Here is a 27260-nt window from a genome sequence, read left to right as displayed (position 1 = left end):
TAGCTCCTCTGGTTAAGAAAACCAACTCGCATTAGGCCTGGAACCTAACCACTTAGTTGTGTGACCCTGGAAGATGGGAAAGTTAGCCCCTCGTCTAAAAAATGGGGACAGTGGTATACTTCCCTAATACAATAGGCTGCACATTAAAAATCACACGGTTCCTTAAAAAACTATAAATAGAACTACCATATGACCCAGCAATCCCACTACTGGGCATATACCCTGAGAAAACCATAATTCAAAAAGAGTCATGTACCAAAATGTTCATTGCAGCTCTATTTACAATAGCCCGGAGATGGAAACAACCTAAGTGTCCATCATCAGATGAATGGGTAAAGAAGATGTGCCACATATATACAATGGAATATTACTCAGCCATAAAAAGAAACAAAATTGAGCTATTTGTAATGAGGTGGATAGACCTAGAGTCTGTCATACAGAGTGAAGTAAGTCAGAAAGAGAGAGACAAATACCGTATGCTAACACATATATATGGAATTTAAGAAAAAAAAATGTCATGAAGAACCTAGGCGTAAAACAGGAATAAAGACACAGACCTACTCGAGAATGGACTTGAGGATATGGGGAGGGGGAAGGGTGAGCTGTGACAAAGCGAGAGAGAGGCATGGACATATATACACTAACAAACGTAAGGTAGATAGCTAGTGGGAAGCAGCCGCATAGCACAGGGAGATCAGCTCGGTGCTTTGTGACCGCCTGGAGGGGTGGGATAGGGAGGGTGAGAGGGAGGGAGACGCAAGCGGGAAGAGATATGGGAACATATGTATATATATAACCGATTCATTTTGTTGTGAAGCAGAAACTAACACACCATTGTAAAGCAATTATACTCCAATAAAGATGTTTAAAAAAAAAATCACATGGAGACTTTAAAGGGAAAAAGCCTGGGCCCATCCCCAAACCAATGAAGAATTCAGTTCTGGAGTTGCACTCACAGTGGAGAACCACCCACCCAGGATAAGGTGGATTAAGTGTACACTAGCCCTCAATATATGACCAAATGTTTATTAAATCGGTCTGTTTTGAGTTTGCTGTCCCCTCCTCTTGGCTACCACACCCCTCACTGACACTTACCCAACTCTCTGCCTTGGCTCATGCTGTTCTACCAACAGGTGCCCAAATTCGACCTCCTCTGTGAAACTTCCTAATCCTAACAGCAGGAACCATCTCCTGTATTCCTCTAACATATTTTCACATACTATTACCCCTACACGATAAAACTCATTTTCCCAAGTCCTCCTGAGTAAAACAATATCTATCTAATCTCCATAAGCTTCCACTCCTCCTCTCACCATTCCCCACCCAAACACCCAAGGACTAAAATGTGCTAACACTGGAGATGCAAAATTTTAAATGGCTATTGTCCATAAAAGGCTTGATTCACTCAATCAAAAAAGCAAAGGACCTGCAATGCACTAGGCATTGTTCTCTAACTGCTGGAATAGAGGAGGCTAAGACTCAAACCTGATACTCAAATCTTGAGTGGCTGGGAAAAGTAACAGGTAACAAGTAAATGGAAAAATGATTTCTGATAGTAAAAGATACTATAAAAAAACAAAAAACAAGGTTACATGAAGAGATGTCAGAGATCTTTATCCAGAATAAAAAAGCCAAGTACACAGACCTCCTCAGGGCTGAGTGTTCCAGACACAAGATTTCAAGTGCCAAGACCGTACATTAGAAGCTTTTCATTTTTGAGAAACAAGAAAAAATATAGCTGGGAGCCATAAATTAAAGATCAAAGAATGGCCCTCTCAAATATCTCCCTGCCCTAATTTCTAGAACCTGTGAATATGCTACCTTATGTAGACTTTGCAGATGTACTTATATTCAGTATTAAGGAATTTGAGATGGGGAATTATCCTGGATTATCTGGGTGGCCCAACATAATCACAAAAGTCCATAAAAGAGGGAGGCAGGAGGATCAGAGCCAGAGATGATGGAAGGATGGAAACAGGTTACACTTTGAAGATGGAGAAGAGGCCACAAGCCAAGAATTGTAAGCAGCTTCTAGAAACTGGGAACTGCAAGGAAACGGATTCTCCCCTAGAGGCTTCGGAAGGCAGGAAGGCCTGCTGACACCTTGATTTAGCACAGTGAAACTGATTTCGAACTTCTGACCTTCAAAGCTGTTAAGACAAGAAACTTGTGTTTTAGGTCACCTAAGTTTGTGGTAATTTGTGACAGCAGTGATAGAAAACAAATACTTAGTGCCTACTGTAAGTTATGTCAGGTACTGGGTAGGATGAAAAAAAGCCCACCTTAAAAAGTTAACTGCTGAAGAGAAGGGAGCACTTGAATGAGAGGCACGTGTATGTTTTGGCTAGTTTGATACCAAATCTGTAAAGGAAAACAGTTGGAACAGAAAGTTGTCAATCTCCCCCTGCAGGTGGTCCCCAATGACACTTCAAGAATCTGTCCAAAAAAAAAAAAAAAAAAGAATCTGTCCCATCCCAGACATCCTTGTGTAGCACTTATATTTGTGTTAAGTCTATCTTGCCCATTAACACAAGAAAGCAGAGGCTATTTTCCTTTGTACACCCCTGCTAAGTGCTCAAGTTACACAGCAGACAGCATTTACTTAGCACTTTGGGCCAGGCACTGCCCTAAGCATTTTCCATGACCTGACATATTTAGTCTTCACTAAAATCCTATGAAATTAGGTACTATTATTTCCCCCATTTTGCTGGTAAGGAACCAGAGATGAAGTTAATTTAATGGTTCAAACTATTAAGTGGAAGCTGGATATGAATTCATGCAGTTTGGCTCCAGAGCCAGCATTCTTAATCCACTTTACCACAAAGGAAACTTCAAAGGTAAGCAAGACCAGGAAACACCGGGAACAGACAACTAAACTAGGGTAGCTAGGGGAAGACCTAACAAAGCTGGAACTTTGAAGGGTACAAAAAGGCAATGTACTTATGTGAAGTGAATCTTTGTATAAGTAGAACCTGGGTGGCCCAGACTTTCATCAGAGGTTGGTTAGCCTTCTAGTGGATGTGGATGATCTCTTGTAGAAAGTGACACCACTTTCAGGGGAGATTTTTAAGTAAAATAAGATATTAAGGTGCATTTCAACAGGTTCTAACAGTTCACAAAATATTCTCATGTTCAGTTTTAATCCTTACAATCCTGTGAAGGCAAATGATTATCCCAATTTACTCTGACAGCTGTAACTGTCACCTGACAGCATGTTTTTGTTTATTCCCATTGCTTTAGTTATCTACCATATTCCCAGATGTCCACCCCACTTCCAAACTTTCTCATACATCTCCCTATCCTCTGGTCCTCTAGCCGCATTCGGAAACTATGTGGACAGTGAATTTCCAGGACTGAAAACGTGTCTGCAGAGGACACGTACAGCCCAAACACTGTTTCTTTGCCCTCCATATACCTACAGATCTTCCTATCCCCCTCACCAGCTTCACCAGTATTTGCTATTTTGGGTAATGATGTGTCAACATCCATGGACTGCAAAAAATGTGCCACTCAATGTTGAGAGTGGGGGAGACGGGCTGTTTAGGGGCAGGAGGGTATAATGGAACTCTGTACTTTCCACTCAGCTTTGCTGTGAACCTAAAACTGCTCTTAAAAAGTTAATTCTTTTGAAAAAAACATTATTAAATACCACCATCTGATATATAGAATGCCATTTCTATTACTATTCCAAATCCTACATGCCTAGGTAGTTAGCAATATGCCACCTGAACAACTTTATTACAGTAATTACATGTTTTCTTCTGAGCCACTCCTACCGTTCGGAATACTGGTTGTGCAAAGACTCGTAGGCTATACTGTGTAGTTACCTACCAAAGCAGTAAAACAAAACAGGTAATTTCAAAACTTAAAGACTTTTAGGCTCCACCAAGAGATTAATGTATGATTTTGTTATACATTGATCCGTTTACCAAGATATTAAATTTCTTGCAAAACACTGTAGACATGTATACATGTAACATTGGTTTTATAAACTAATAACCTTGATTTCCCTCCAGGATTCACTGACCCTAAACTCACTAATCCAAATAGCTTCCAACACCCAAGAATTTAAATGTATCTGTCTAGCAACTTCCAAATACTAAAAAGTGATGATTCTGGTGCAAGAAAATCAAAAGAATAGGGCATCTATTTCATACGGCATCATACCCTTGGCACAATCAGTGAGAATCATAAACCTTTTTACTTTTATTTTATGTACTTCCCGTTACACTACACTTAAAACTTTCAGGTTTGCTAGCCTACGTGAGATGATACATAAAAACATACTGGGAATGTTATTTATAAAAGCCTTTCTATTTCAAGTTTTTGTTCACTAGTATTCTCATGAGTTCTTTAGGTGCTTCTAATAAGTTGCATCCATGGGCACATTTCATTTCTTCCTTCTTGATATACACAATGTGTAGTGGAATTATTAGGAACTCACGTAAGTATGGGTAGAAGATGCAATGCAAAAACATAAAAGTGAAATGCAAAAAGAAAACGACACATTTACTCATTACTTTACAGGCAAGCCAAAGCCTGAGAAAATGGAATTTCAGCAACGGATTTTTATTTGTAAACTGAACCTTTACTCATGCACAAAGGCCTGTGAAATGGGCTTTCTTAGAATAGACCCATTTTGGCCAACTCAAAAGTGAAAAATCAGGACTTCATACAGGAAAATCTTCAATAAACCCCAGGAATGTTTTTCACAAGATACAAACTGGACCTTAAGTTTTACACGCAACAGGCTGTTGATCTGACTTAACTGTGTCACACCAAGATTTGCCACAATAGTTAGGGGACGGCTGAGAAAAGATAACAAAAAGTCACCAAGACAACAATACATTTCAATTTGAGAGCAGTCACTGTTTATTAACTGACCGGATTACAAAAATAATCATGGTAGATACCTGAAAGGAAGGGAAAAAACCCATTAAACACCTTAATAACTAAGAATTAACATAAACCAGGAAGTTATAAGAAACACCAATTCAGTTTCCACTATTAAGTAAGAAGAAAAAAAAGGCTTTTTCTTCTCTCCATAAATGTCCTCAAAAGGAGAAACCAAACCAACTGCGATCATATATGATGGTTGATCCCCCCCCCCCGCCCCACTAAATACTGCTTAGAACTCAAACCAAACCCTTACCAAAGTAGTCATTTTTCCTCCAGTATTAAGTAAACTTCTTTCAGGATGTAGCTGCTCACCTTAGTTCATCCTTCTTATAAGTCTGTTGATCTGGTCTTCCCTGTTGCCAGCATCTCCACCTTCTACAAAATGGGTAGTCTTTTTCTTCATTCCACCTCGTGGAGAAGACAATTTGAAGGGCCACAGGAAGTTGTTTGCTTCTTTGAAACGTTTTCCAACAGTATAGATCTCATGAATCAGATCCTCCATGCAGATAATACCGTATTTGCCTGAACATAAATCAAGATGATTTAAAGTTACTAAAACTGTTTGAGACTATTAAATTTTTAAGGCATTAAGATAGGCTGTGACATAAAGAATTAGAAGTAAATCAAGAGTAAAGTAACAAAGAAGGAAATACATGACTTTATTTACAAAGATACAGCTCAAGCCAACGAAATCATACCTTCCATTTTTCATAAATATTGTAGGGAATAAAGGAAGATGCATAATAGTGAGAAAAATCAGGCCACAAGATGCCAAAAAATATCATTTTGTCTGATACAATAGCTTTTATAATTAATAATAATAATTTTTCCCCAAAGAGGCAGAACCTACCAAGAGATCGAGCAATCAACACGTTATCCGTCAGGGCAATTCGCTTCTTGTTGATTTTGCCATAACCACGCTTGTAGATCAATTCATTTACTGACTTCAGGTTTGGGTACCTAAATATGGAAATATAGATATAAATGACCCAATAAGACTATCACTGTCAAAACACCTGCCAGTTTACCAAACAGAAATCAAAGACACCTACCCCCATGCAATGTATGGTTCCACAATTCTCAGCATGTTAATTGAAGCCTTGTTGAGCTTCACAAAGGTGCCATTGAAAATCTGACGGAGGCGAAGAAGCTGCAACACCTTTCGAACCTTTGGGCTCACACCATTGATACTGCAATGAAAAAATACAAAATATTCATTTAGCTTTTATCAGAATTTTTACTAGTAAAAGATGAGAAACTAACTGTTACAATTTTGGGCAACACATGTCACACCTAAATAAAAATCCTCTCATGTTACAAAGACCACTTTTCCCTTTAGTTAGCTATATTCTATTACCTCTGCCAGCTTGCCTCCCCTGCAAGTAAACTGTCTTTTGACACATACCTTTCACGTTTACAACTTTCCCTAACACTCTTATTACTTCTAGTTTTGCATACATCTTTGTCACAGCACTTATGAGGCTCCAATTTAACTGCTTTTGAAGTTAATCTCCAGGACACTGAACTCAAGCGCTCAATTCGAGAATGGATAGATGCTTTGGGCACAGGGCTTACAATCACTAAATTACTCTCCTCACCAACCAAATATTTTCATTCCAATGTTTTACAGCCAAGGTCCCCACAAGTACTGTGAAATTTTACTGGGATTGTGTAGCTTTCCCTCGAAAACCGGAATGCAGTAAAAACTGAACTTACCCTCTGATCCTGATGACAAATGCCAACTTGGGTTCCGCGGGTACGTAGAAGTTGCCAGCTTTCCTTGCCATCCTAGCCATTCGAATCTCAGTTCTGTACATCTGCCGGTACTCCTTGTGGTAGTGCTTAGCTTTTTCATAGATGAGCTTCCTCCTTGCCTTTCGAAGCTGAAAACCAACATCAGTTGTTTATCTGCTTTTTAGCTCCCAGACACAACTAGCAGTATCAGTTCTTTCCAAGAAAACCCTTCCTTTGAAGCTGTCTCACCACAATATGAGTTAACATCGCAAGAGGGAGATAACTAACTTCATTTGGAAAGGTCGTTCTAAGCTAACCGCGCTCACTGGTACAGCAGCTGAAGTAAACATGCCTTGTTAAAAACATTCACCTCATTTTCAATCGTAGGGCCTTTTAACTTGGTGCCTCAAAAAAGTTTACTTACCATCTTCTGGGCAAATTTCTTTCTCAGGCGCTTGATCTTAAGCTCTGCAAAATTCTTTCGCTTCTTCTTAAGGGTTTCTGGCACAGCAGGAACCTTCTTTTTCTTCTCCCTAACATTAGCAGACAAAGCGTTAATTCAGAAAGCTCACAGCACTGCCAGCACTCCCATTCTGTACTGAGCGCTCTCTCTTAACACTACTATCACCACTGACTTCAAACGCACCTTTCTTTAACCGCTGTAGCGTGCTATGGTGTAAGATACAGATTTTAGGAAATTCCTATGCCAGTAATCTTTACCTTTAACACGGACCACTTTCTTTAAACGAGTCACAAAAATAACAAGTTCACATTTAATCTACCATCACTCCCGGGGTCCCACGACAACAAAAATGCCGATAGCAAACCGTGCAGAGTAAAAGGCTGCCGCAAGACACTGATCCCTAGACTATTAGTGAGTGTGAGTCTAAGAGGACTTAAGAGTCTCAAGGAGAAAAGAAAAAAAAAAAACCTCAAACAAACCCCCAACGACAACCCTGGTTCAAGCCTCAAACTCCATATGCTGTAAGCAGAGACCTGACGGCAGGGACGCTTCGGACAAATGCCAGCTAAGGAAAAAGAACCCCATTCAGAGATTCTGAGCCTCCTTCAAAAGACGAGAGACTGGACAACCTGTCGGTTCCGCACATATTCAGCTCTCACACCTCGTTCCCGGTAACTCCAAAACCTCCGCCCCAAGGCCTCCTGAAGCCCATTTCAGCCTAAGACCACCAGGAGTGTCACACAACCTCACAAACACACAGGTAAGTCGACAGAGAGACAGGTTACAGATGGAACGAGAGAGAGTGAGACAAAAGCCTCTGGTTTCGGGGATGGAGGAGGATTCTCGAGAGGACGAGGAGAAACTTACTCAGCACCTTCCATGGTTCCAGCCGGGAAAGAGGAAGTTAACGCATGCGCGCTGTTCCACTTAAAGACGGCGAGCGTGAAGCCCCAAGACTTATAGGTGTCCCAGGATAAGCCAGAAAAAAACTCAGAACTGAGAACTCGTATTGCAGAAGCAGAATTAAGAACTGCCTGATTCAGCCTCTTACGATCAAGTTTCAAGTAAAATCTGTATGGGAAAAATTAATGCATTGGTTAGACTCTTTAACCAATATGATGAGAGCAAAGATTGCCGATACCTTGACTACTCGGGGTCCTAATCCCTGGGCTGCGTTGACAGGATACGGCTCGAATTCTACCCAGTAATATATGCAAATGACGCGCGACCGGGGCGCGAACTACAAATCCCGGCATGCATCACTTTCACGGCCCGCCTGGCGGGAGGGCAACGCTTGACCGGGTCGGTAGGGAACCACGGCGGTGGTGATTCCAGCCGGGGAAATTGAGAGCCTTTGAGCGTACGTTCCAAAGCCTACGATTCGAAGTTGCTGCCGGCTTTTGACCGCCTTCTCGGCTCCTTGCCAACCCCAGTAGAAGACCGGCACGCCCGTTGCCGCGCTGCCGAGGTCCTTCTCTTCGTTCCTCCAGCCTGCAGGGCTGTCTTCCGCAGCGCCTGATCGCAGGCGGGGCCACCCAGAGCCCCCTGGTTAACGAAAGTGACGAGACGGGGACAAGCGAGGAGCGGACGGCCAAAGGAAGATGGCCGGGGCACTGCCGACCGTCCGGTCTGGCAGGCGGAGGCCGGGACACCCCACGGCAGGGGGCGTGAACCGCGAAGGGAGGTGCGAGGAGGGCTGGAGGCTGCGGCCACGGCCATGTGAGAGGGGCTGCCCCGCCGCGGTTCGGCGGACGGCGAGCGGGCGGCTAGCGGGCGGGGGGCTGGGCCGGGGGCGGGGTGCGCCCGGGGGCGGGGAGGGCCGAGCCGAGGGAGGGCCGATGCCGCCGCCGGCTCTTCCCGGTCGCGGGTTATATAGCGCGGAGTGTGGAGCCTTCTCAGAGGCGGTCGGGAGCGCTCCGACTTGCAAGCGGCGCTGCGCTTCGGAGCCCGGTTCCCGAGTGACAGCCGCGGGGAGTGCAGGGCAGGGGGACACGAGACCGCGGAGGCAGCTGCAAGACGTTGGGGAGCGCTCTCCTGCACCGAGCGAGTCGCCCCTTCCTGGCGTTCCCGCTGCCCCGCACCCCACTCTTCCACCCTCTCGCAACTTGGATCAAGTTGACAACTCCCGCGGCGGCCGGCCGGCCCGTGCCGTCTCCGCTGTGCGCCCCTCCCCCGGAGTGAGAGGGAGCCGCCGCGCCGGCTCCGGGGACGCTCGGGCGGCAGCGGCGGCGGCTTGGCCATGAGAGCAGCGCGCGCCGCCTAACTCGCGGCTGTCACCGCCGCTGCAGCGGGACCGGCCTGCGGCGCGGGCGGTCCGGGACAGGCGGGCGGCAGCCGGCAGGAGGCGTCGAGCCGGGCGGCTGCCGCGGCGGGCACAGCCCGGGGCCACCGCGCCGAGCCCGGGCGGGAGTGGCCCCGCGCAAGCGGGGAGCGGCGCTGCGCACTCCATCCCGGCGGGCACCTCGGGGGCGGGCGCGGGGCGCAGCCTTCTGGTCCCAGCAGCTCTGACAAGCGCCCCCGGGCATCTCGGGGGCTGCGGGGCGCGGGGTGGGCGCGGACGCGGGCGCTGGGCTCGTGCGGGGCCCCGGACGTCGCGATGAACATCGTGGTGGAGTTCTTCGTGGTCACTTTTAAAGTGCTCTGGGCGTTCGTGCTGGCCGCGGCGCGCTGGCTGGTGCGGCCCAAGGAAAAGAGCGTGGCTGGCCAGGTGTGCCTCATTACGGGCGCCGGCAGCGGCCTGGGCCGCCTCTTCGCGCTCGAGTTCGCCCGGCGCCGGGCCCTGCTGGTGCTCTGGGACATCAACACTCAGAGCAACGAGGAGACGGCGGGCATGGTGCGCCACATCTACCGCGACCTGGAGGCGGCGGACGCCGCGGCGCTGCAAGGTAACTGGGACCTGCACCCGAGCATTGTTGGGTCAAGCCTCTTCCCACCCCCGCGCCCTACCCTGGAGGGCCCCGAAACCCCACTGTCACGGTCAACCCTGCTCTCGAGGAAGAGAACCCCTCACCCCCACCCCAGCCCGGTCCTCTGCGAGTAGAATTTGTCCCCTAATAAAGGAACTCGATCACCTCTGTATTAGAAGGGAGAAAGTGCGCCAAAGCCTTGTCTTAACGGAGGTCCTGTCCCTTGGAGCACGGCTGTGGGGTTTCCCAAGCCCTCGGAGGCTAAGGAAGGCGAGGGAACTTGTTACCACCGGTTTGAATCCTAAAGAAACGTCTCAGTCTCGTTTGCGAACGGGAAACTAGTGTCTTTGGGAAGTTGTTCTCAGACTCTACTGATGCATGTGTATATGTTACTGCGGTCTGAACTGCTGAGACTAGGGCAGCATTGATGATTTCACTATAACTTTAGCCACGGGAAAATAATTAACATTGTTTCACCAGAGACAAGTCAGTACTTTAGTTACATACTCAGCCTGATTGAAAGGTAACCTCCTCTCTTAAGGGAAAACGCTTGAAGGATTCAAGCCCTATTGTAAAATTCATTCCATGTTTTTGATAACCTTAGGAAATCTGCATTTCTGGATATTTATTAACTAACCTGAATCTGAGATTTTTTTTTTTTTTAAGCCAAAGCGGAGACCGTAACTGACCATAAGTTTGGGTCTGGGAGATTTGGTAATGGCTCTTGCTTTTTTGACAATTTTTTCGTTTCCAGGGAAAACACTGAACTATATCTGGAAGATTAACTTGGGCACCACCCCTCCCCCATATTGATCATTTGTCACCAAAATGATTGGCACTTGCCTTTTAGGTCAGAAAATCGAAGGTCAAAACTAGTATGTTTTCACCATTGGTAAGAGGGTAGCAAATAGAGATTTTTGTGCTCCCTGCCCAAACCTAAAAGGGAACAGTCGTTGTTTTCCAGGGAAGGTTTTTTTGGTTTTTAAATTGAGTTCTTATATGGTAAAATTGCATATTTACCTGTAAACTTGGTTTATATAAGAATGCTTCTTTGGGGAGTTCAGCTACTCCAGTTAGACCAAACCAGTGTGAGTCCCACTTTTTTATCAGAAACTTGGTTGATTTCTTGGCTTTGGATGAATTCAGATCATTAATTACAATTTTGATTTGTGAACCTTGAGATGAGTTTCCATTTTGAGGGTGCACATACTAAAGAGTAAGAGCTGTTTCTGGCCACTGTTCCCCCAAAAAGAGGAGTGTGTAGTGCATGTGTTTGGGAGGAGGGGGTGTTACTCTCTGGGCTGAGATCAGTTCATTCCAGGTGTCTTTAGCTCCGGGAAGCCGATCCCATGAGGTCTGACTTGTATTGGGCTTGTCACAATTACATGATTTTCCCCTAAGCAGAGTTATCCAGTAAATTGCTGTAATTCCCAAAGACTTTTGGGGGAGGAAGGCAGCTGTAAGCTCTGTCATTGGCAAGGCTTACGGTGTTAGAAATTTGAAGCTCACTGTAGTGATTTTTGTTTTGTGTGATCTTTGTCCTACTGATGGCCACGTGACTCATGTTTTGCACCCCCCCAATCCCTTCTCTGTTCCATTTTTTTTTCTTCATCTGGACTTCTGAGGACAGCTGGGAATGGTGAGGAAGAAATTCTGCCCCACTGTAACCTGCAGGTTTTTACCTACACCTGTGATGTGGGAAAGAGAGAGAATGTCTACCTGACAGCGGAGAGGGTCCGCAAGGAGGTTGGCGAGGTCTCAGTCCTGGTCAATAATGCTGGCGTGGTCTCTGGGCATCACCTTCTGGAATGTCCTGATGAGCTCATTGAGAGAACCATGATGGTCAATTGCCACGCACACTTCTGGGTAAATATAAACATGCTTGTTTTTATTACCGGGCCCTACTCAGCAGGAAGGCTGGGAGGGAGCGAGACTTCGAGACCAGCCTGAAAGCCACCTGCACTCTTTCACCGCAAAGCTTACTTCCACTTCACTCCTCCCCCGGTGAATTACAATGTATGCCGGTTACTATTAAATCGTTGTTCTCTTTTTTTTTCCTCCTCCAATTCAGTATTTCTGGAGAGAGTAGAGGACTGAACATTTTGAACTACTTTGGAAGATTGCCATAAAAATAACAAGAGGGAGCATAAAACCCTGGGTTTGTTTATTTTACTTTCTGTTGAGTTTGTAAAACTTTGGTTGTTCTTATGAATTCCTAAAGTCAGAGTTTAGGCTTCCAAATTACTGCTCAGCCACATTTTAGAAAGTGCCAGAGATTCTGAGACCAGCATTTGTGGTCCCATGGGAGTGGCCAGGCCACCCTGGCAGTTGCTTTACCATCCATTGACTGTCCCCAGGGTCTGTGACATTGTCCTGTTGGGGTATATCTCAGCACTTTCTCAGCTTAGAGGATGCGTCTCTTCGGAGAACAGAAGTCACCCTGATAGGACCACAGAGTCCCTATGTAGAGGGCAGGGGTGTTGTGAGACCTGGCAAACCGGGGACATGCACCATGTCGGCTTCTAATCATCAGAGCTATTACATCATCTAAATAGATGAGAGGGGAGGGCCTTCTGCTCTGGGGGCAAAACTAACCCCAGTTTTGCAACTAAATTTATCTTCAGTAATGGTAGGTGTGAAGTTCTCCCCTATAACTGTACACTCTTGACCCACTTTCTGCTTTTCTTCCCCCATAGTATTTCCCCTTTTCTTTTGTAGGCAGGTAGGATCCAATAAAGAAAGGGTGAGGAAATAGGTTTGTTGTTTTTCTTTTTTTTTCTCTCCCATAGGCGGCTTAGCCTTCTAACAGAACACAACAAAGAACTGTTTCTCCTAAATAGGTCACATTAAACCTCATTAATTTTTTAGCAACTGTTTTAAAAACTTAATCTAGCTATAGAAGTACTTATTCAAATGTTGCTCCTTGAACATTAAACCATTTCTCTGCCCCTGGAAGAAGCTTATTTTAATGTTGTATTTTTAAACATGAGCTTTATTTAATTCATTTCCAAAGCTCTAGAAATGAACATTTAAATGACATGAGCTAACTCATATCTATGTTTTAAACGCATAGGAGGTTACCAAATACAGTTTGGAGGGCTTTGAGTGTGCTTGTGTGTGTGTGCACCGGGGGTGGGGAACTGAATATAAGTCCTTGCTGCCGTGGGGTCCGCAGGAACAGGCGGCAAGTGACAAAGGAGTGGATCAGGTGAGTAAAAGCCAGCACAACAGAATAAACTTGGCAATACAGTGTATCAAGAATCTTGTGTGTTTAAAATTCTGAGTAAAACAAACAGCCACCACTTGAAATAAAAGATGCACATAAATTGCAAGTAGACTGTAGTTTTCGTATTTAAAGCCTGGTAAGGATGAGGCTGCCAGAGAAACTCCAGCTGATTTCAGTCAGGTTGTCATCCTTAAACAGATATCCAGCCGTCGGTCAGCTAGTTATGAACCACCAACACCAGGATTGTTTTTTTCCAATAACCTTTGACTGAGATGATGTATGGTTTCCAAAATATGAACTTTTACCTACACAAAATACTCTGAAGTTTAACCATCTTGCCTACCTTCTCTGCATGAATATTTTGCTGAATTGTACAATTTCAAACATAACAAGATTTTTTTTTTTTAATTTATTTTTGGCTGCGTTAGGTCTTCGTTGCTGCGAGCGGGCTTTCTCTAGTTGAGGCGAGCGGCGGGCTACCCTCTTTGTTGCGGTGTGTGGGCTTCTTATCGTGGTTGCTTCTCTTGTTGCGGAGCGCGGGCTCTAGGTGCGTGGGCTTCAGTAGTTGTGGCACGTGGGCTCAGTAGTTGTGGCTCGTGGGCTCTAGAGTGCAAACTCAGTAGTTGTGGCACACGGGCCTAGTTGCTCCTCAGCATGTGGGATCTTCCTGGACCAGGGATCAAACCTGTGTCCGCTGCATTGGCAGGTGGATTCTTAACCACTGTGCCACCAGGGAAGTCCCAAACATAACGAGATTTTTAAAGAAACTCCATACAAACTCCATACAATTGCTCTTACAAGCAGTTAGGTACTTGTAAGAGAAAAGAAGCTTCTTTTTGCTAGACATCCTATAAAAAGAGAGCTAATTAGAGTGTATTAAGCATAGAAAATCCATTGCTTTCGCTTTGAAAATGCACATCAGTTGATATACTTCTAAGTAGAAAATTAAATCAAATTTCCAACGAAAAACACTACTGTGGACCTGAATCTCTATACCAAGGAGGAACATACCACCTTCTCAGAGTCCTTACTTTGCTTAGAGATGTTGCTTAACGTCTCTTAACATCAATTTAGGGAGTTCTTGGAAGCTTTGACAGTAATGACGTCACTTCATATTAAAATATGGGAGGCTCCTGAATTCTCCAGCTGTTTTTCCCCTAAGCATCTAAACTTAAGAATTTATTTTCTAAATTGAGTCAAAAAATTCATTTTAGAGTTGGAATTTCTGGCTTCTTGCCAAGACTTACAGACCTTTTAAGAAGAGCTCTAGCAACCAAAATTTAAAAGAAGACTTACTATAATTTTATAGTGATTTATTTTGTGTGTTTTGAGGGGCGGGGTTTAAGTGGTACAAGTTACCACCTGAATTCAGCTTCCCTTCCAGTAGTCCCCTTAGGTGAAAATGTTCATGGTAACTGTTCCCAGATGTATTGGCATGTGCTTTTTCCCTTCCAGAAAAAATAAACAGCATGTCTTTTTACTGCATCTGGGTGGGGAAAAGAAGTTGCCCCATACATTTTAAAGAGTGGATCAGCTGAGCAAAGACTTGTTCATCATTTGAACAGATCATCTTTAACCAGCCTTTTAAGTAGCAGTTGGTGTCTGTGTTCATAACATAATAAAGAGAGTGTTGATCCTGACCCAGAGGTAAAGTCATAGGCAGTGAACTAGAAACCATGCGGACGTTCACTGAAGAGCTATGGGGGCTCCTCCTTTGAACCATGCCTCGTGCCACTCCCCCAGCCTGGAAGGCCCACTTCTCCGCTCCGCATATCTTTTGAGGCCTGGCTCAAGTTCTTCATATAACCTCCATCCCCACTCCAGCCCTTTTCTGGCATTTTTGCTTATCAGAGCCGCGGGGATCCTTAGAGACCATCTTGTGCAACCCGTTGTTTTCTGACGAAGCTGCCGTTAAATGACTTGCCTCTTCTTTCCCTTGATCTCTCGCAGTGTTTGTTGTCTCCCCCATCCTTTGTGCATAGTATGTGCTCTTTGGTGTAACTTTTGATTCTTTGTGCCCTGAGATCCCCAAGTAGATGGCAAGCTGTCTGTAGGCAGTTTGTTATGGCCGTCTGTTTGTTTTCCCCTGCCAGGAACAAAACTCTACTCCTAGTCACTCAGTAAATGTTTGATAGTATAGGCTAAGCTTCTGCTTAAATATTTAGAAGGTGACCTATTCAGAGAATGCTCACATGGGTCTGGCTTCTGAAGTTTCAAAGGGTAAGCCTTATGTTGCATAAGATTGACAGGATCTCAAAGTGAGGCTGTCTCACATTCGTTATTGTGTCTGTCTCCTTTTGTTTTCCTCCACAACTTTTCCATTCTCCCTGCCCTACCTGTAAGCTTGTTTTTTACGATAGTATATTGACTCTGCTCATTGGTGCGAGGCTAGCGACTTTGAGAAGGCTGGTGCTGATAGACCAATTTGAATCAGCTCAATTTGACTATATGGCAGTCATTCATATTTGCCAGTGGCCGAGCCTCAAGGAGAGGATTCCTGCTGCAGTTCCTTCCTTGCTTCTTAACCTCGAACCTATTTGCATACACATTAGAAGCTTTTGCAGGACTTGGCATTATTCTGCACAGCCCCCAGTCTGCTGTGTTACTTTATCATCCAGTGTTCTCCTATCACCAGCAGCTCTCCTAGGAACCTTCTCTTGGTCACCAGTCAAGAAGTGATAGATTTGAGGTAGGTTCTAATCAGCATAATCTGTTGTGCAGCATTCACAGTTAGGACAAGAACGTGAGAATGTGTACAATATAGTGCACTTGAATTTTGGCATAAGTCACAGAAACAATCCACTCAGGTTCTCTCTGTATCTGGGTGAGATGCAAAAGCTTGAAAATACCTCTCTAGTATCCTTTGAAATATGGAGAGTTGGCCTCCATATAGCAACTGCAAACACATGTTTCCCCCAAAACATTAAGTATTGCTTCATTTGTTATTTTTTAAGAGGAATCTTAAAAAAAATCATTGCTTGCCATTTCTAAGACAAAGTTTATCTGTAGATCCTTTTTGACCAAAGAGCTGCACTTGACATTTATACGAGAGCAGCAAATTGATCCCCGATTAACCAAAAGGGGGAAGCAAAAGCATTTAACTCCAGGCCTTTTATGTTCTGAAGAAGTTTTGCATGGTAAAGGACTAAATCTGTCAAATTGCTAGTCGGTAATTTACTTCTATTGATATGATAGTCAGACAAGATAATTGGTAGTTAATTAATAGACCACTTAACTTAAAAGGTTTCACAGTTTTAAAATACTAATTACTGAATTAGGCATTTATCTATATCCAAGTGTCTAAAGTCTATTTAGTTAAAATCCATCCAGGAAAAGTAAAAGCCCACCAGCTAGATCTGAGTAATGTAGCACTTAAAGACATTAGTGCTGTGGTTGTACCTAATATCTCATGAATGGTCCCTAATCATTAATGTTTAAGTTCTTATGTGATTTACTGGTTTTTAATCTCAAATACTATATTCCTCTGTTCTCTGGTTAGAGAAATCTAGTTGTGGTCAAGGCTTCTTAGATTTAGAATTTAAAAAAAAAAATTTCTATTCTTATAAAATTATTTGACTGATGCTTCCTCCTCCGAAGCATAATATTAAGAATTCTATAGAGTATTGTTTTCCCTACTAAAAACTTGAAATTCATGGTGTATTTTCAAGTTTGTACTAGAGCTGGCTTTTGTTATTAAATGAATTCACATGCATAAAAATCAAATGTTTGAGCTTCAGAAATAAACTTTTTATGTCTTGAACCAAACTGTAAATTGACATAGGGTCAGCATACTTTATCTTATTAATTCTCACGGTCACAGTTAAAAACCGAGTAAAACATCTCTTTAGATAGCAACTGCGTGGATACTTGGAGCTCTATACCTATCAGGGTCATTTCACAGCCTTCTTTCCTAACGTAAAATAAGATCACATGCTCACTGAGCTTTAAGTTTCTATATTTGATATATTACATGCTGGACCCAAATCTAGGGCTACTAGAAATAAACATCTATGACATGATAAACTGTCACTTTACATAACTGGTGTGAGCAGGGAGCCATCCTATAAAAATCTTCCCAACACCTTTGATAAATGTTGTAATCTGTGTCTGGTTATCTGAGTTGGTTAGAAAATATTGCTAAGTAACCAGTGTCATATGAAAAAATAGCAGGGGCTTGCTTAATGGCCAAATCTAATGTGTGGCGTGACCTTTCTACAGAACGTGAGCCTGTTGACCATCTCTTTGAAACGCTGGTGCTCTAGCTTCCATGATAAGCCCCCTTTCTCCTGCTTCTCTTCCTGTCTTCCCAATCCTCTTAGCCTCCCTACCTCCGAGATACGATGGCTGTTTAGTACGGCATGCGCAGACCTCTTCTCATTGTGCACCTCTAGTTGAGTAATCTGTTTACTTCGGTGGCTTCAACTGTGATTTCTAAGAGTTCCCAAGTTCATACAACTGTCTCAGCTCTTCCACGCATTCCCTAAAACCAGCAAGCCTCAAAACTGAACGAATTCCTCTTCACCCCTTCTTGAACTCCCTGGTGTGGCCAGTACCAGGCTTGGAAACATCATCAGTGTCTTTAATTCTCCATCCCGCACACATTCATGGGTCACCAAATCCTGACTGATCTGTTGCTATCATGTACTTTGACCCCCTCCTTTCCATTCCCGCATCCTCCTTCGTGCTTCTTTCACCTCTTGCCTGGTCTCTACAAAGAATCTCTGAACTTCTCTCCCGTTTCCAGCCTTTGCTCTCCAACCCAGGGTGATCTAAGCAGATTTGAGTTTGTTATATGCCTGCTTAAAGATGATGCTGACTAGAACCTACCCCAAGCCCTGTGTGACCATATTGTTCACAGCGTGAAGTCCAGGCTTGTGAGCATGGCAGCTTAGGCCTTCCAACGCTGCTTTCCACCTGCCTTCCAAGCTCATCACCTATTACACCCCCTGGTAGACTGTAAACACCAGCCAGGCTGGACACCACGCTGGGCCTGAAGGGGCCCGGCACACTCAGCTCTTCTGCCATTTGGGTCCTGTCTTACTGGGAGACAAAAGTTGAATAGTTCAGACAAAATGTATCACTACTCCTGAGAAAGAAAAACGAATACATTCAAAATCTTTTCATGTTGACTTCATAGTGTCTTTATATATTAAGGGGGCAGTCCCTGTAGAATAGTGTCAAGTTCCTGGTTCAGGGAATGGGCCTCTCTTGTTTGATTATGTGCTGTTTATCTTGATTCCTGGAAGCAAACTTGGTATTCTTTTCTCCTTCATTATTTCTACATCCAGGGCTTTATCCAGTATCTGCCCAGGTAGAAATTAATCTATACGGCATGTCAAAGTGGAAGCATCCGTTAACCTGCGCTAAGACTAACACTGCTGGAAGAGCTTTTTCAGAAAGACTGAGTGGAGAATGCCCGGCAGAGCCCTCAGCCACTGGATCTGATGTGTGATCGGGTCACTGCGGCCCTGAGGAGGGCTACGGACCCTATGGTTAAATGTTTAACTGCTCACATTCTCAACTTATTCTTTTTCTTTACGTTTGTTTTTACCCTAACCATTTTTCAGATTTTTCAAGATCTTTGGCAAATTCTAGTGAATTGACTTGAGTAACTTGAACATGCCTAAGATGTGACAATCAGAAAACACTTTCCAAGCAGTTTAATAACCTCACTGGGAAGGTGGAATGATTTTTTTAAAGTAGGAAACCCCTTTTTATTTAAGTTTTTTTCTTGAGTTGAGGAATATTAATAGCAGATTTATCTAAAATTTCTGTTCTAGTTCTTTCAGAAACTAAAATTAAAGCCTATTTCAATTAAGATAAGTAGGCAACTTGCCTCTGTCTAACCCCGCTGTCTGCCTGCGTGGCTGGATGCAGAGAGGACGTGTGTGATTTGCTAGCTTGTGTTGGAGCGCTCAGGGAAGGAGGCTCCTGACCTTGGCGCAGCTACAGACACTGCACTTGGAAAAGTGCACTTGAGCCTGTGTGAAGTCCTAAATCCCCGGGATGGTTTTGGACCCCCAAGTTGTACTATGCTGAAATTCCACTAGGGGGTGTGCTGGCAGGGTGGATTTGTATCTTATTTCCTTCCGCACACAGCCAGTAATTGTCCCGAGATAAAGGGCCTTTTGTCGTTGATCTTTGGAGTATGACAAACTGATAGTCCTTAAGAAATAGGGACCTATTCCCTGCCTCAACTGAATGGGTTAAATCCAATGTTTTGAGCCTGTTACTCTAGGAATCAGATTAAAATGTGTGAATCTCTCTTGGTTTAATTAGTTGATTTCTTATCTCAGAAGTTACTATCAGTAGTTAGCTATTCAAAGAACTAACCCCTTCTTATAGTTCTATTAACTGAGCTAAAAACTCCTTTTAGGCGGAGACCCCTTGTAAGCATAACCAGAAAATAACTTGGAGGATGGAGTCTTTTAATTCATTCTTTGAAAATGTATGGTAGACAGGTAAAGCATACAGCTGGGCCCCGTAATAGGGCCGCCTTAGAGAACCTCCCTGTATTGTGACCTAACCCTGTTCAGAGACCATTGTTTAGAGTACAGGTTGTCAGAGTACGGCCTTAGGACCTAATCTCGTTTACCCTGACGCACTTGGCCAGCCGCTTCCCGTCACCTGGACCTCTGGGTTTACGCAGGCTTATACCATCACAGCACTGGCAGGCATGCCTTCCAACAGAAGGATGCCAACATCTCTTACTTGCTCTTACCCAGCATGGCCCGTTCTTGAGTTTCTTTCTTTTTTACTTTATTTGTCAATTCCCTCAAAACTCAAGTTCACACCTGTCAGGGACCATTTTCCTAAATGCTCTGAAGCTAAAATTAAGTGAACCACAGGGAAAAAAAAATATCCTCTCATAATGATGATAAAACTTTCAACACCGCAGCAAGTGCTGCTAGAATATTTAACAGGGAAGGGCAATTACTGCTGCAACCTTGAGTGCTGTCAAATGAGCCCAACTGACAAGCCACTTACGGTGAATTCACATTCGGAAACACAACGTGACTTGGTCTGTGAAACTTTCAAAGATCGCGCAAAGATGTGTGAAAGGTGACAACGGTGTCAACATCGTGAACATTGGCGTTTGGGGGGTTTGGGGAAACCACAGTGTTTCTCATTTGCTGCTTGCACAAAAATGTGAATTTCTTGCCTTTCCTTCAAATGGCTTAGTACTGGAATTTCTGAATATTAACACGGTTCAGCTTCTTAGTGTTATTCTAAACAATGGGGCTCAAAATAACACTTCCAAATCAGTGTAACTGGGAAAATATTTGTGGTGTAACTTATGTAAGCACATGGGTATTTTGAGGACAAGTGCAACTTAAAATTCAAAGCCTGAATTTTTTTCCCACCTGCAAATTGTAATTAACATACTGCCCCCTGCTGATTTCTCAAGGATTTTTTTAAAATGGGGATAGTTCTACAATCTCTTGGGAAAGAGAAACATCAGGTGTAATAAATTATTTTTAAATAGTTCTGTACTAACTTTTAGTATTTTTGCATTTGCTGGACTCTTCTCCGTCAAGCAGTGTAACTTGTATTTTTAAGCGTTGATTTTCTGACCCCAGTAGAACTAAAGAAAAGGATTCGAGAAGTGGTGTTACTGGAAAGTGTCGGTGGTTTCCCAGCATCTCCCAGGATTCCGGAGGAAGGGGGCAGGCAGCTGAAGCGGCTGTTAGCCCTGTGTGTGTGAGGCTGCTTCTAGTGGTCAGGTCCTGGGTTTTTGCCGGAAGTGTGGTCTGACACTACGTGGAGGGCAGGGAGGCTTGCGAGCCGTACATAGTAAGAACCAGGAATTGCAGGAACTTGAAGAAACGACATAACCAAAAATAGATAGCACTTCTCACCCAAATAGCCTATAAATATATGCTTAATTAGCCTTGGGTACATTTACTCTACTTTTACATAGCACTTAAATTTTACAGAGCCCTTTCATAAACACTTTTCTCTCATTTGCTCCTCATAGCAACTCTGAATTAAGTAGAGACAATATCCCCATTTTTATGGATGAGGAAACAAACCGAGAGAGGTTATGGGACTTGCCTAAGGTCACCACTGGGGAAGGAAGAAGCTAGGACCCAGACCCTCAGCCTAGGACTTAGTTTAGAAGCTCTAAAAATACTTATCTGGGCTACATGTTCAAAGCTCCTGGTAGATTCTCCTAGGAGTCACTTATGCTTGTGCCCTGTGGTATAATGTAAGAATCCACCTTCAAATGTTGATTTTTTTTTTTTTATTAGCACGGTTAGTTTAGCAATGACTAATTAATCCTAGCTTAATATCCCCGGAAAGTTTGCTCCATAAACTAGACAAACATGTAAAATTCTAAAGACCCAATACCACACTAGAATTTTATTACCAAAGCCCAATTCATGTGTTCTTCTGTCCCTTTTCTGTAATTTTCCATGGTCTGTGTCTGAGATGGTTACTTCATTGACAAGAGTGTGGTGTATCCTTGGTCACTCAGCTTCCTTCTCTTCCTAGTTTGCATGTCAACATTGACAGGACAGACATAAAAAGTAATGAATAAAAAGGGCTCTTCTACAAAGACTGGCTGAACAAAGTTCTATAAATACTTGGAACTGAAATGGCAATAACAGTGTGGTTTTAGTTTAGGCTTTTGTTTGTTTTAAGCTTATCCCCTGGAAAATATAAAACCTTTATTCTGTTACATAATATTCTTTTGAGAGCAGAATTCCAGGTAACTGCACGAGATTTGCTTTGGAAATGCTAATCATGGATTCTCAAAATTGTGCAGTTTTGGCCAGCTGATGGTGTCCAAACTTGTGGCCCAAGTATCTGACTTTTAAAGGGGTAACTTTTTCCTAGGTAGGGTTTTCTCACAGGCTTACCAAAGCGTGAAAGCTTCAGAAAGGTAAATGTGGAAAATTTAAAAGGTAAATAAATGCTGAGGCTAAAAGGGTCTAAATTCCGTGTCCTGAAAGCTAAGCCCTCAAAGCCTCTGTGAGTAAGGGGGAAGGATTTTGAAATCTTCTAGGTCTCTTTTTGAGAGCTTGTTCTAATGGGGTCAGGGGTGTCTTAGTCCATTTGGGCAGCTCTAGCAGATTACCATGGACTGAGTGGCTTATAAACTACAGGAATTTATTGCTCACAATTCTGGAGGCTGAAAGTCGAAGGTCAAGGCTCCGGGAGATGTGGTGTCTGGTGAGGACCCACTCCCTGGTTTGTAGACAGCCGTCTTTGCTGTAACCTCATGCGGTGGAAGGGGGTGAGGGATCTCTCTGGGGTCTCTTTTATAAGGGCACTTATCCCACTCATGAGGGCTCCACCCTCCTGACCTAACAACATCACATTGGGCATTAGGTTTCAACATGAATTTTGGAGGGACACAAACATTCAAACCACAGCAGAGGGGCTTGCTAGTGCTAAAAATGGATCCAAGGCAAATATACATACAGTCAGTCTGTAAACTCCCATAGTTGCCCGTACAAAGCTCCCAGGGATCTTGGCATCGATTTGAACTGGCATTTGTCTGATAAACATTACTGGGGAAAGGATGTGGGAAGTGGAGAATGGGGCCTCTCAACCCCTAATAAATACTGTGGTTCAGAGAACACAGGTAGGATAGAGGGCAGAGAAATTAGTCTGCCTTTACTTGCTGAATTTCTAGGAGAAATTGATCTGAAGCCACTTGAGGTTTAGAGTAGACATGACCTGGCTCAGGCTACAACCTTAGGCTCAGCCTGTGGTCCAGAATGGCAGCAACAGCATCACCCCATCAGGCTGCATGTTAGAAAAGCAAGCTCTCAGGCCCTCTCCTCTCCCAGACCTACTGGATCAGAGTCTGCATTTGATTCAGATCCCAGGTAATTCTTGTGCACATCAAAGTTTGAGGAGAAATGGCTCTTGAGCACGTATTTCCCTTCCCACTTTCTCAATATTCTCTGCTTTCTTTTTGTATTATTATTTTATTCCCTGAGCTAATTAGCCCTTTAGGGATTTTGTAGACTAGGAAAATACTAGACCATGCACTCTAGGGTCTGCCTTGTCTAGGTGTTGTTTTTGGTTTTTTATTTGGGTTCCAGGCCATTGTTAAAGGAGGAGCCCAGGTGCTCTCTTGCTCACTATCCCCCTTGGTTGCTGTGCCCAGGATGGAGTTTCCAAAGCCATAAACATCATGGTACAGAGTCAAGGCTATGCACTGAAGAGAGATGTTCTTCCTGCCCAGGACCAACCAGCTGTCTGGAAATAAGTTGCAGGAGGGCAGAGACCTTGCCTCTTGTGCACCCTGCTTCTCTGCTCCTAGCCCCTGCAGATTGTCAGCATTATCTCCCTTCAATGGTATTTCTGAATTTAGTGGTAGAGTGGTGGTTTGAAGGTATTGGCGTGTAAACTACAATGGGCTTTTGAGTCCGTATTTAAGATGTGAAATTTTTATAAGCCTAGAATGTCTTGCAAAGCTAGAAAATGTCATTACAATATGAGACTTAGAGCTTAGAAAAAATCATCACGGGACTATATGGAACTTGATTTGCTAATGTTCACGTTCCTTCTAAAGAGTGGTTCTCATGGGCTTCTTTTCCCCTCAGGGGCATTTGGCCACATCTGAAGACATTTCCCCTTGTCAGAACTAGTGTGGTTATTTCTGGCATCTAGTGGGTAGAGTCCGGGGATGCTGCTAAACACTGTACAACGCACAGGACAGTCCCCACAATGTAAAATTACCCAGCACAAAATGTCCATGGGGCTGAGGCTGAGATGCTCTCTTCTAGAACACTGGCTCTCAAACGTGGCTGCATAGTCAAGTCACCTGGGGAGTGTCGCCTTCCCCGGCCAGATTCCCTCCCGGGTATGCCTGGGCTTCAGAAGGAGCACCTCCCCCAGATAATTCCAATGTGTAGCATAGTTTGAGAACTGATTTCTAGAAAAGGTGGCTTTTTACAATCCTTCAGTGTCTTTAAGAGGTTTGCAAAGTTTTTGTTTGTTTGTTTTGTTTTTTTAACAACGCCTAGCACAATCCAGGTATCTCGTAGACCCCCTTACACAGTAAGTTCTAAGTTATAGTGCATGCCTAAGAATAAAGTCAGTTTTCAGGAGTAACCTCTTGATTTTATGTATCTGGAGTTCAGGTAAAGATTTAATTTTCTATAAAGCCTCCACAGTAAGCACCCTGGAAAGTAGAGAAGAATTTGAACCCTTTGCACAGATGAAATACGAAGGGTGACGGAAGGGGATCACGGGGGCCTTGCTGGGCTGTGGCCTTTGGGTTGGGCGCGGGCTGGGTCCTGCCACTTCAGATGGCCTAAGCAGTGGCTGAGCTCACATGCACGTGGTTATGCCTCATGGAAGTAGTTGCCAGTCACTCGAGCAGAACCGAAGCCTCTGCCCTGTGGAAGGTCTGTTTTTATTACAGTTTCCGCGATGTGATTTGAGTTTGGGGCAAAGCAGAGGGATTAATGACAACCTGTTGTTTAGCAGACTATTTGGCTGCAATTTTGTGGGCTATTTTCACTATTCTGTAAAGAGTTACTAAATCGGGTCAGGGGCTTGGGGAACACTCCTTTGATCATCTAGGACTCAGCCGGGGGAGGGTCAGGGAAAGCAGCCTTTCAGAACCAGTGTGCAGCAGTCATCGTTCCTTTTAAAACATTGAGCTTCCATGGACTCAAGTAAAAGACAGAAAAACGATGATTGTAGTTTTTTTTAACATGTAAGAGGCGTGGATTCACATTGCATTATTTTAAAAGGCACAGCCATGACAACATATAAATGTTGAATGAATAGATATTTACTGCTCACCAGATGCTGGGAACTGCACTAATGGAGTTGATACTTTATTGAGTCATTTATGAAAGTCTTAGGCAACTAATACTTCTGTGTTACGACTTGTGTATCGAACACGTGGTAAGAAAGAACGAATTATCGGATATAAGCCGTCGTAACATTTTTGAGCTAAGAAACCTTGGAGATCTCCTTTTTGTCTCACAAATGAGTTAAGCCAAGAGAGGTCAAGTAACAAGGAAGGTTAAGTGATTGACAGTCAGGACCATGTGGTTTCTGGACTCTAAAGGCCAGTGTACTTTCCAGACAGATTGAGTTTTAAGTCCCCTCCTTTCTGGTATTTCTGCACAGGGAACTCCGAAGTGTCAGGGAGTGTTGATATCTGAGTTGCTGCCTTGGGGTAGATTCATCCCATGTTTTAACAGTGGGAAGGCAAGGTAATGAAGCATTTATTTTTGCTGAATAACTAATGGTGTCATCATCTAGGTGTTCATTTGAAAAGCCTCGCTCTTTTATTAGCTTCTTGGTTGCAGGGCAACTGTAGGAGTATACTCGCGCATGTGCGTTAAGCATTAACTGCTGATGCCTCTAAATGTTAAACCAATCCCTGTGGCCTCAAAATAACAAAAAGGACAGTAGATGTAACATTGATATGAATTTGATGTTTATGACAAATTCTTCCTTATAGCTAAAGAGAGAACATTTTGTGTCAAGCATGTAGAGATTTTCATGAACATTTTGTTAAGTCTGAGAGTCGTTGCAGGTTTCAGTATCTTGGGGCTCTGTTGCACAATTTGTCTGGAGACCTTTCTTGTCTCTACAAACACACCCAAATAGGAAAGAAAAAAAAAAAAAAAGCCGTCATCGAATTACATGAATTTCAGAATTTGTGCTGTCAACTGCAACTAAAGTATTTAAAGTCAGTTTATTGCTAACAAATACAGATTTGGGTTTTACTTCCTAGTTGAAGACAGTTTTGTAATGAAAAATTTCAAGGTACACTTTCTGTGGTCAAAGTGAAGTTTCTAGAGTTTGGTGCTCAGTACGTTGATTAAGCAGATACCTGTAAATCTACTGGGTTAAGAATACTTAGCCATAGGTGCCTTTCCCAGATTAGCTTGGGAGTATGTCACCCTTTCTTTAATCTTTGAGCACACTAATGATTAACCCTATTAAATAGCCTTTTAAGCCCAGTTCCCTGTATTTTCAGCACCTTCAGTAGTTTGTACTCTTGAATCATCGTTTTCCAGGAGAAGTGACTGAATTTTCATAGAAGAGTGCCACCAGATGTCATTTTAGCCTTGTAAATAAGCAGTATGTTCCTCTGTGATTCCGACAAAGATAAGTTACTCTCACAGCAGCAGGCGGAAACAGCAAAACACCAAGGAGAGTCGCTGAACCATTTGGAGGGGTACCATAGGGATGTCCAGTTAGACGTTCTTTGTTCAATGGAGTCTTGATCATATTTTTTCCAGATCATATATGTTGCTGCTACTTGGAGATTCTGAAAATCCTTAAACATAAATACATCAGAAAACTGTACTGTACATGTGCTCATGGTGTTAAGCCTTTTCCCATTGTAATATGATTTTTGGTCCCCTTTAGAAATGAAAGTTTTCTGTTTCTTGGACATTCAAATGAGAGAAACACTTCAAGATGATTCTTTTGAAAAGATACCTTTTCTTGAATTGACAAAAATAGAGTTTGAGGCCTTTTCCTAACTGTGAGGAATTAACTTTGCTTTCCCCTTAGTATCCATTATCCTTGAATAGCTTGCAAATATGGAAAACATTCTGAGTGTTTTACCTACACCTTTAAAATGTCGTCAGTCTTGAAATTTCAAAAGCCGGCCTTTGCCGGATACCACATTTCTTCACGTTCTCTTTTGTTTAACTTTAGGTTAATTTGTCCTGACAGTGCAGCTGCGGGCTCTGCATTGCAGTCTGTCATTAAGAGCACCAAGAATGATCTGGAGGGTTGGAACTGTTGGGAGTTAATTTGGCGTAAACCTAACATTCAAAGATTTCTCAAGATATGACATGTCATGTCTGTGTCCAGTCACACTTCTGTTTAAGAAGTTCTTGTTTATATTATAAATATGACCTTTACAGTTATCTTTCAAAGTGCCCAGTGCTTTGAAGAGGAACCCCGAGGAGCTATGGAGATATTAAACTTGTGAAGCATGTTTCATAGGAATGTCAGTGTCTGTCTGAATATCCTCTTCCTTCCTCCCTTCCTTCCTTCCTTCCTTCCTTCCTTCCTTCCTTCCTTCCTTCCT

At 43.4% G+C, this 27260-nt stretch overlaps 2 protein-coding genes across 2 annotated transcripts in view; one reads left to right on the top strand and one right to left on the bottom strand.

The window, feature by feature from the left end:
* Positions 1-4848: 4848 nt before the first annotated feature.
* RPL7 (ribosomal protein L7) lies at positions 4849-8134 on the bottom strand. Its single transcript, XM_029222766.1, has 7 exons — positions 7964-8134; positions 7058-7166; positions 6616-6782; positions 5952-6089; positions 5750-5859; positions 5212-5421; positions 4849-4913 (listed from the first exon to the last, which is right to left on the bottom strand). Exons 1-6 carry the CDS (start codon positions 7975-7977, stop codon positions 5213-5215), a joined length of 747 nt encoding a protein of 248 aa, XP_029078599.1. The 5' UTR covers positions 7978-8134; the 3' UTR covers positions 4849-4913; position 5212.
* A 1305-nt stretch (positions 8135-9439) lies between these two features.
* RDH10 (retinol dehydrogenase 10) overlaps positions 9440-27260 on the top strand; it is a 27585-nt gene continuing 9764 nt past the window's right edge. The window contains exons 1-2 of the mRNA XM_029222765.1: positions 9440-9981; positions 11633-11868. Coding sequence (XP_029078598.1) covers positions 9693-9981; positions 11633-11868 — 525 coding nt within the window. The 5' untranslated portion in view covers positions 9440-9692. The remainder of the gene's footprint in view (positions 9982-11632; positions 11869-27260) is intronic.

Source organism: Monodon monoceros, unplaced genomic scaffold (genome assembly GCF_005190385.1).
Source record: "Monodon monoceros isolate NGI ecotype Baffin Bay Population unplaced genomic scaffold, NGI_Narwhal_1 Super_Scaffold_14, whole genome shotgun sequence".
Classification (NCBI taxonomy): Eukaryota; Metazoa; Chordata; class Mammalia; order Artiodactyla; family Monodontidae; genus Monodon; species Monodon monoceros.
This window is presented reverse-complemented; position numbering and strand designations above follow the sequence as displayed.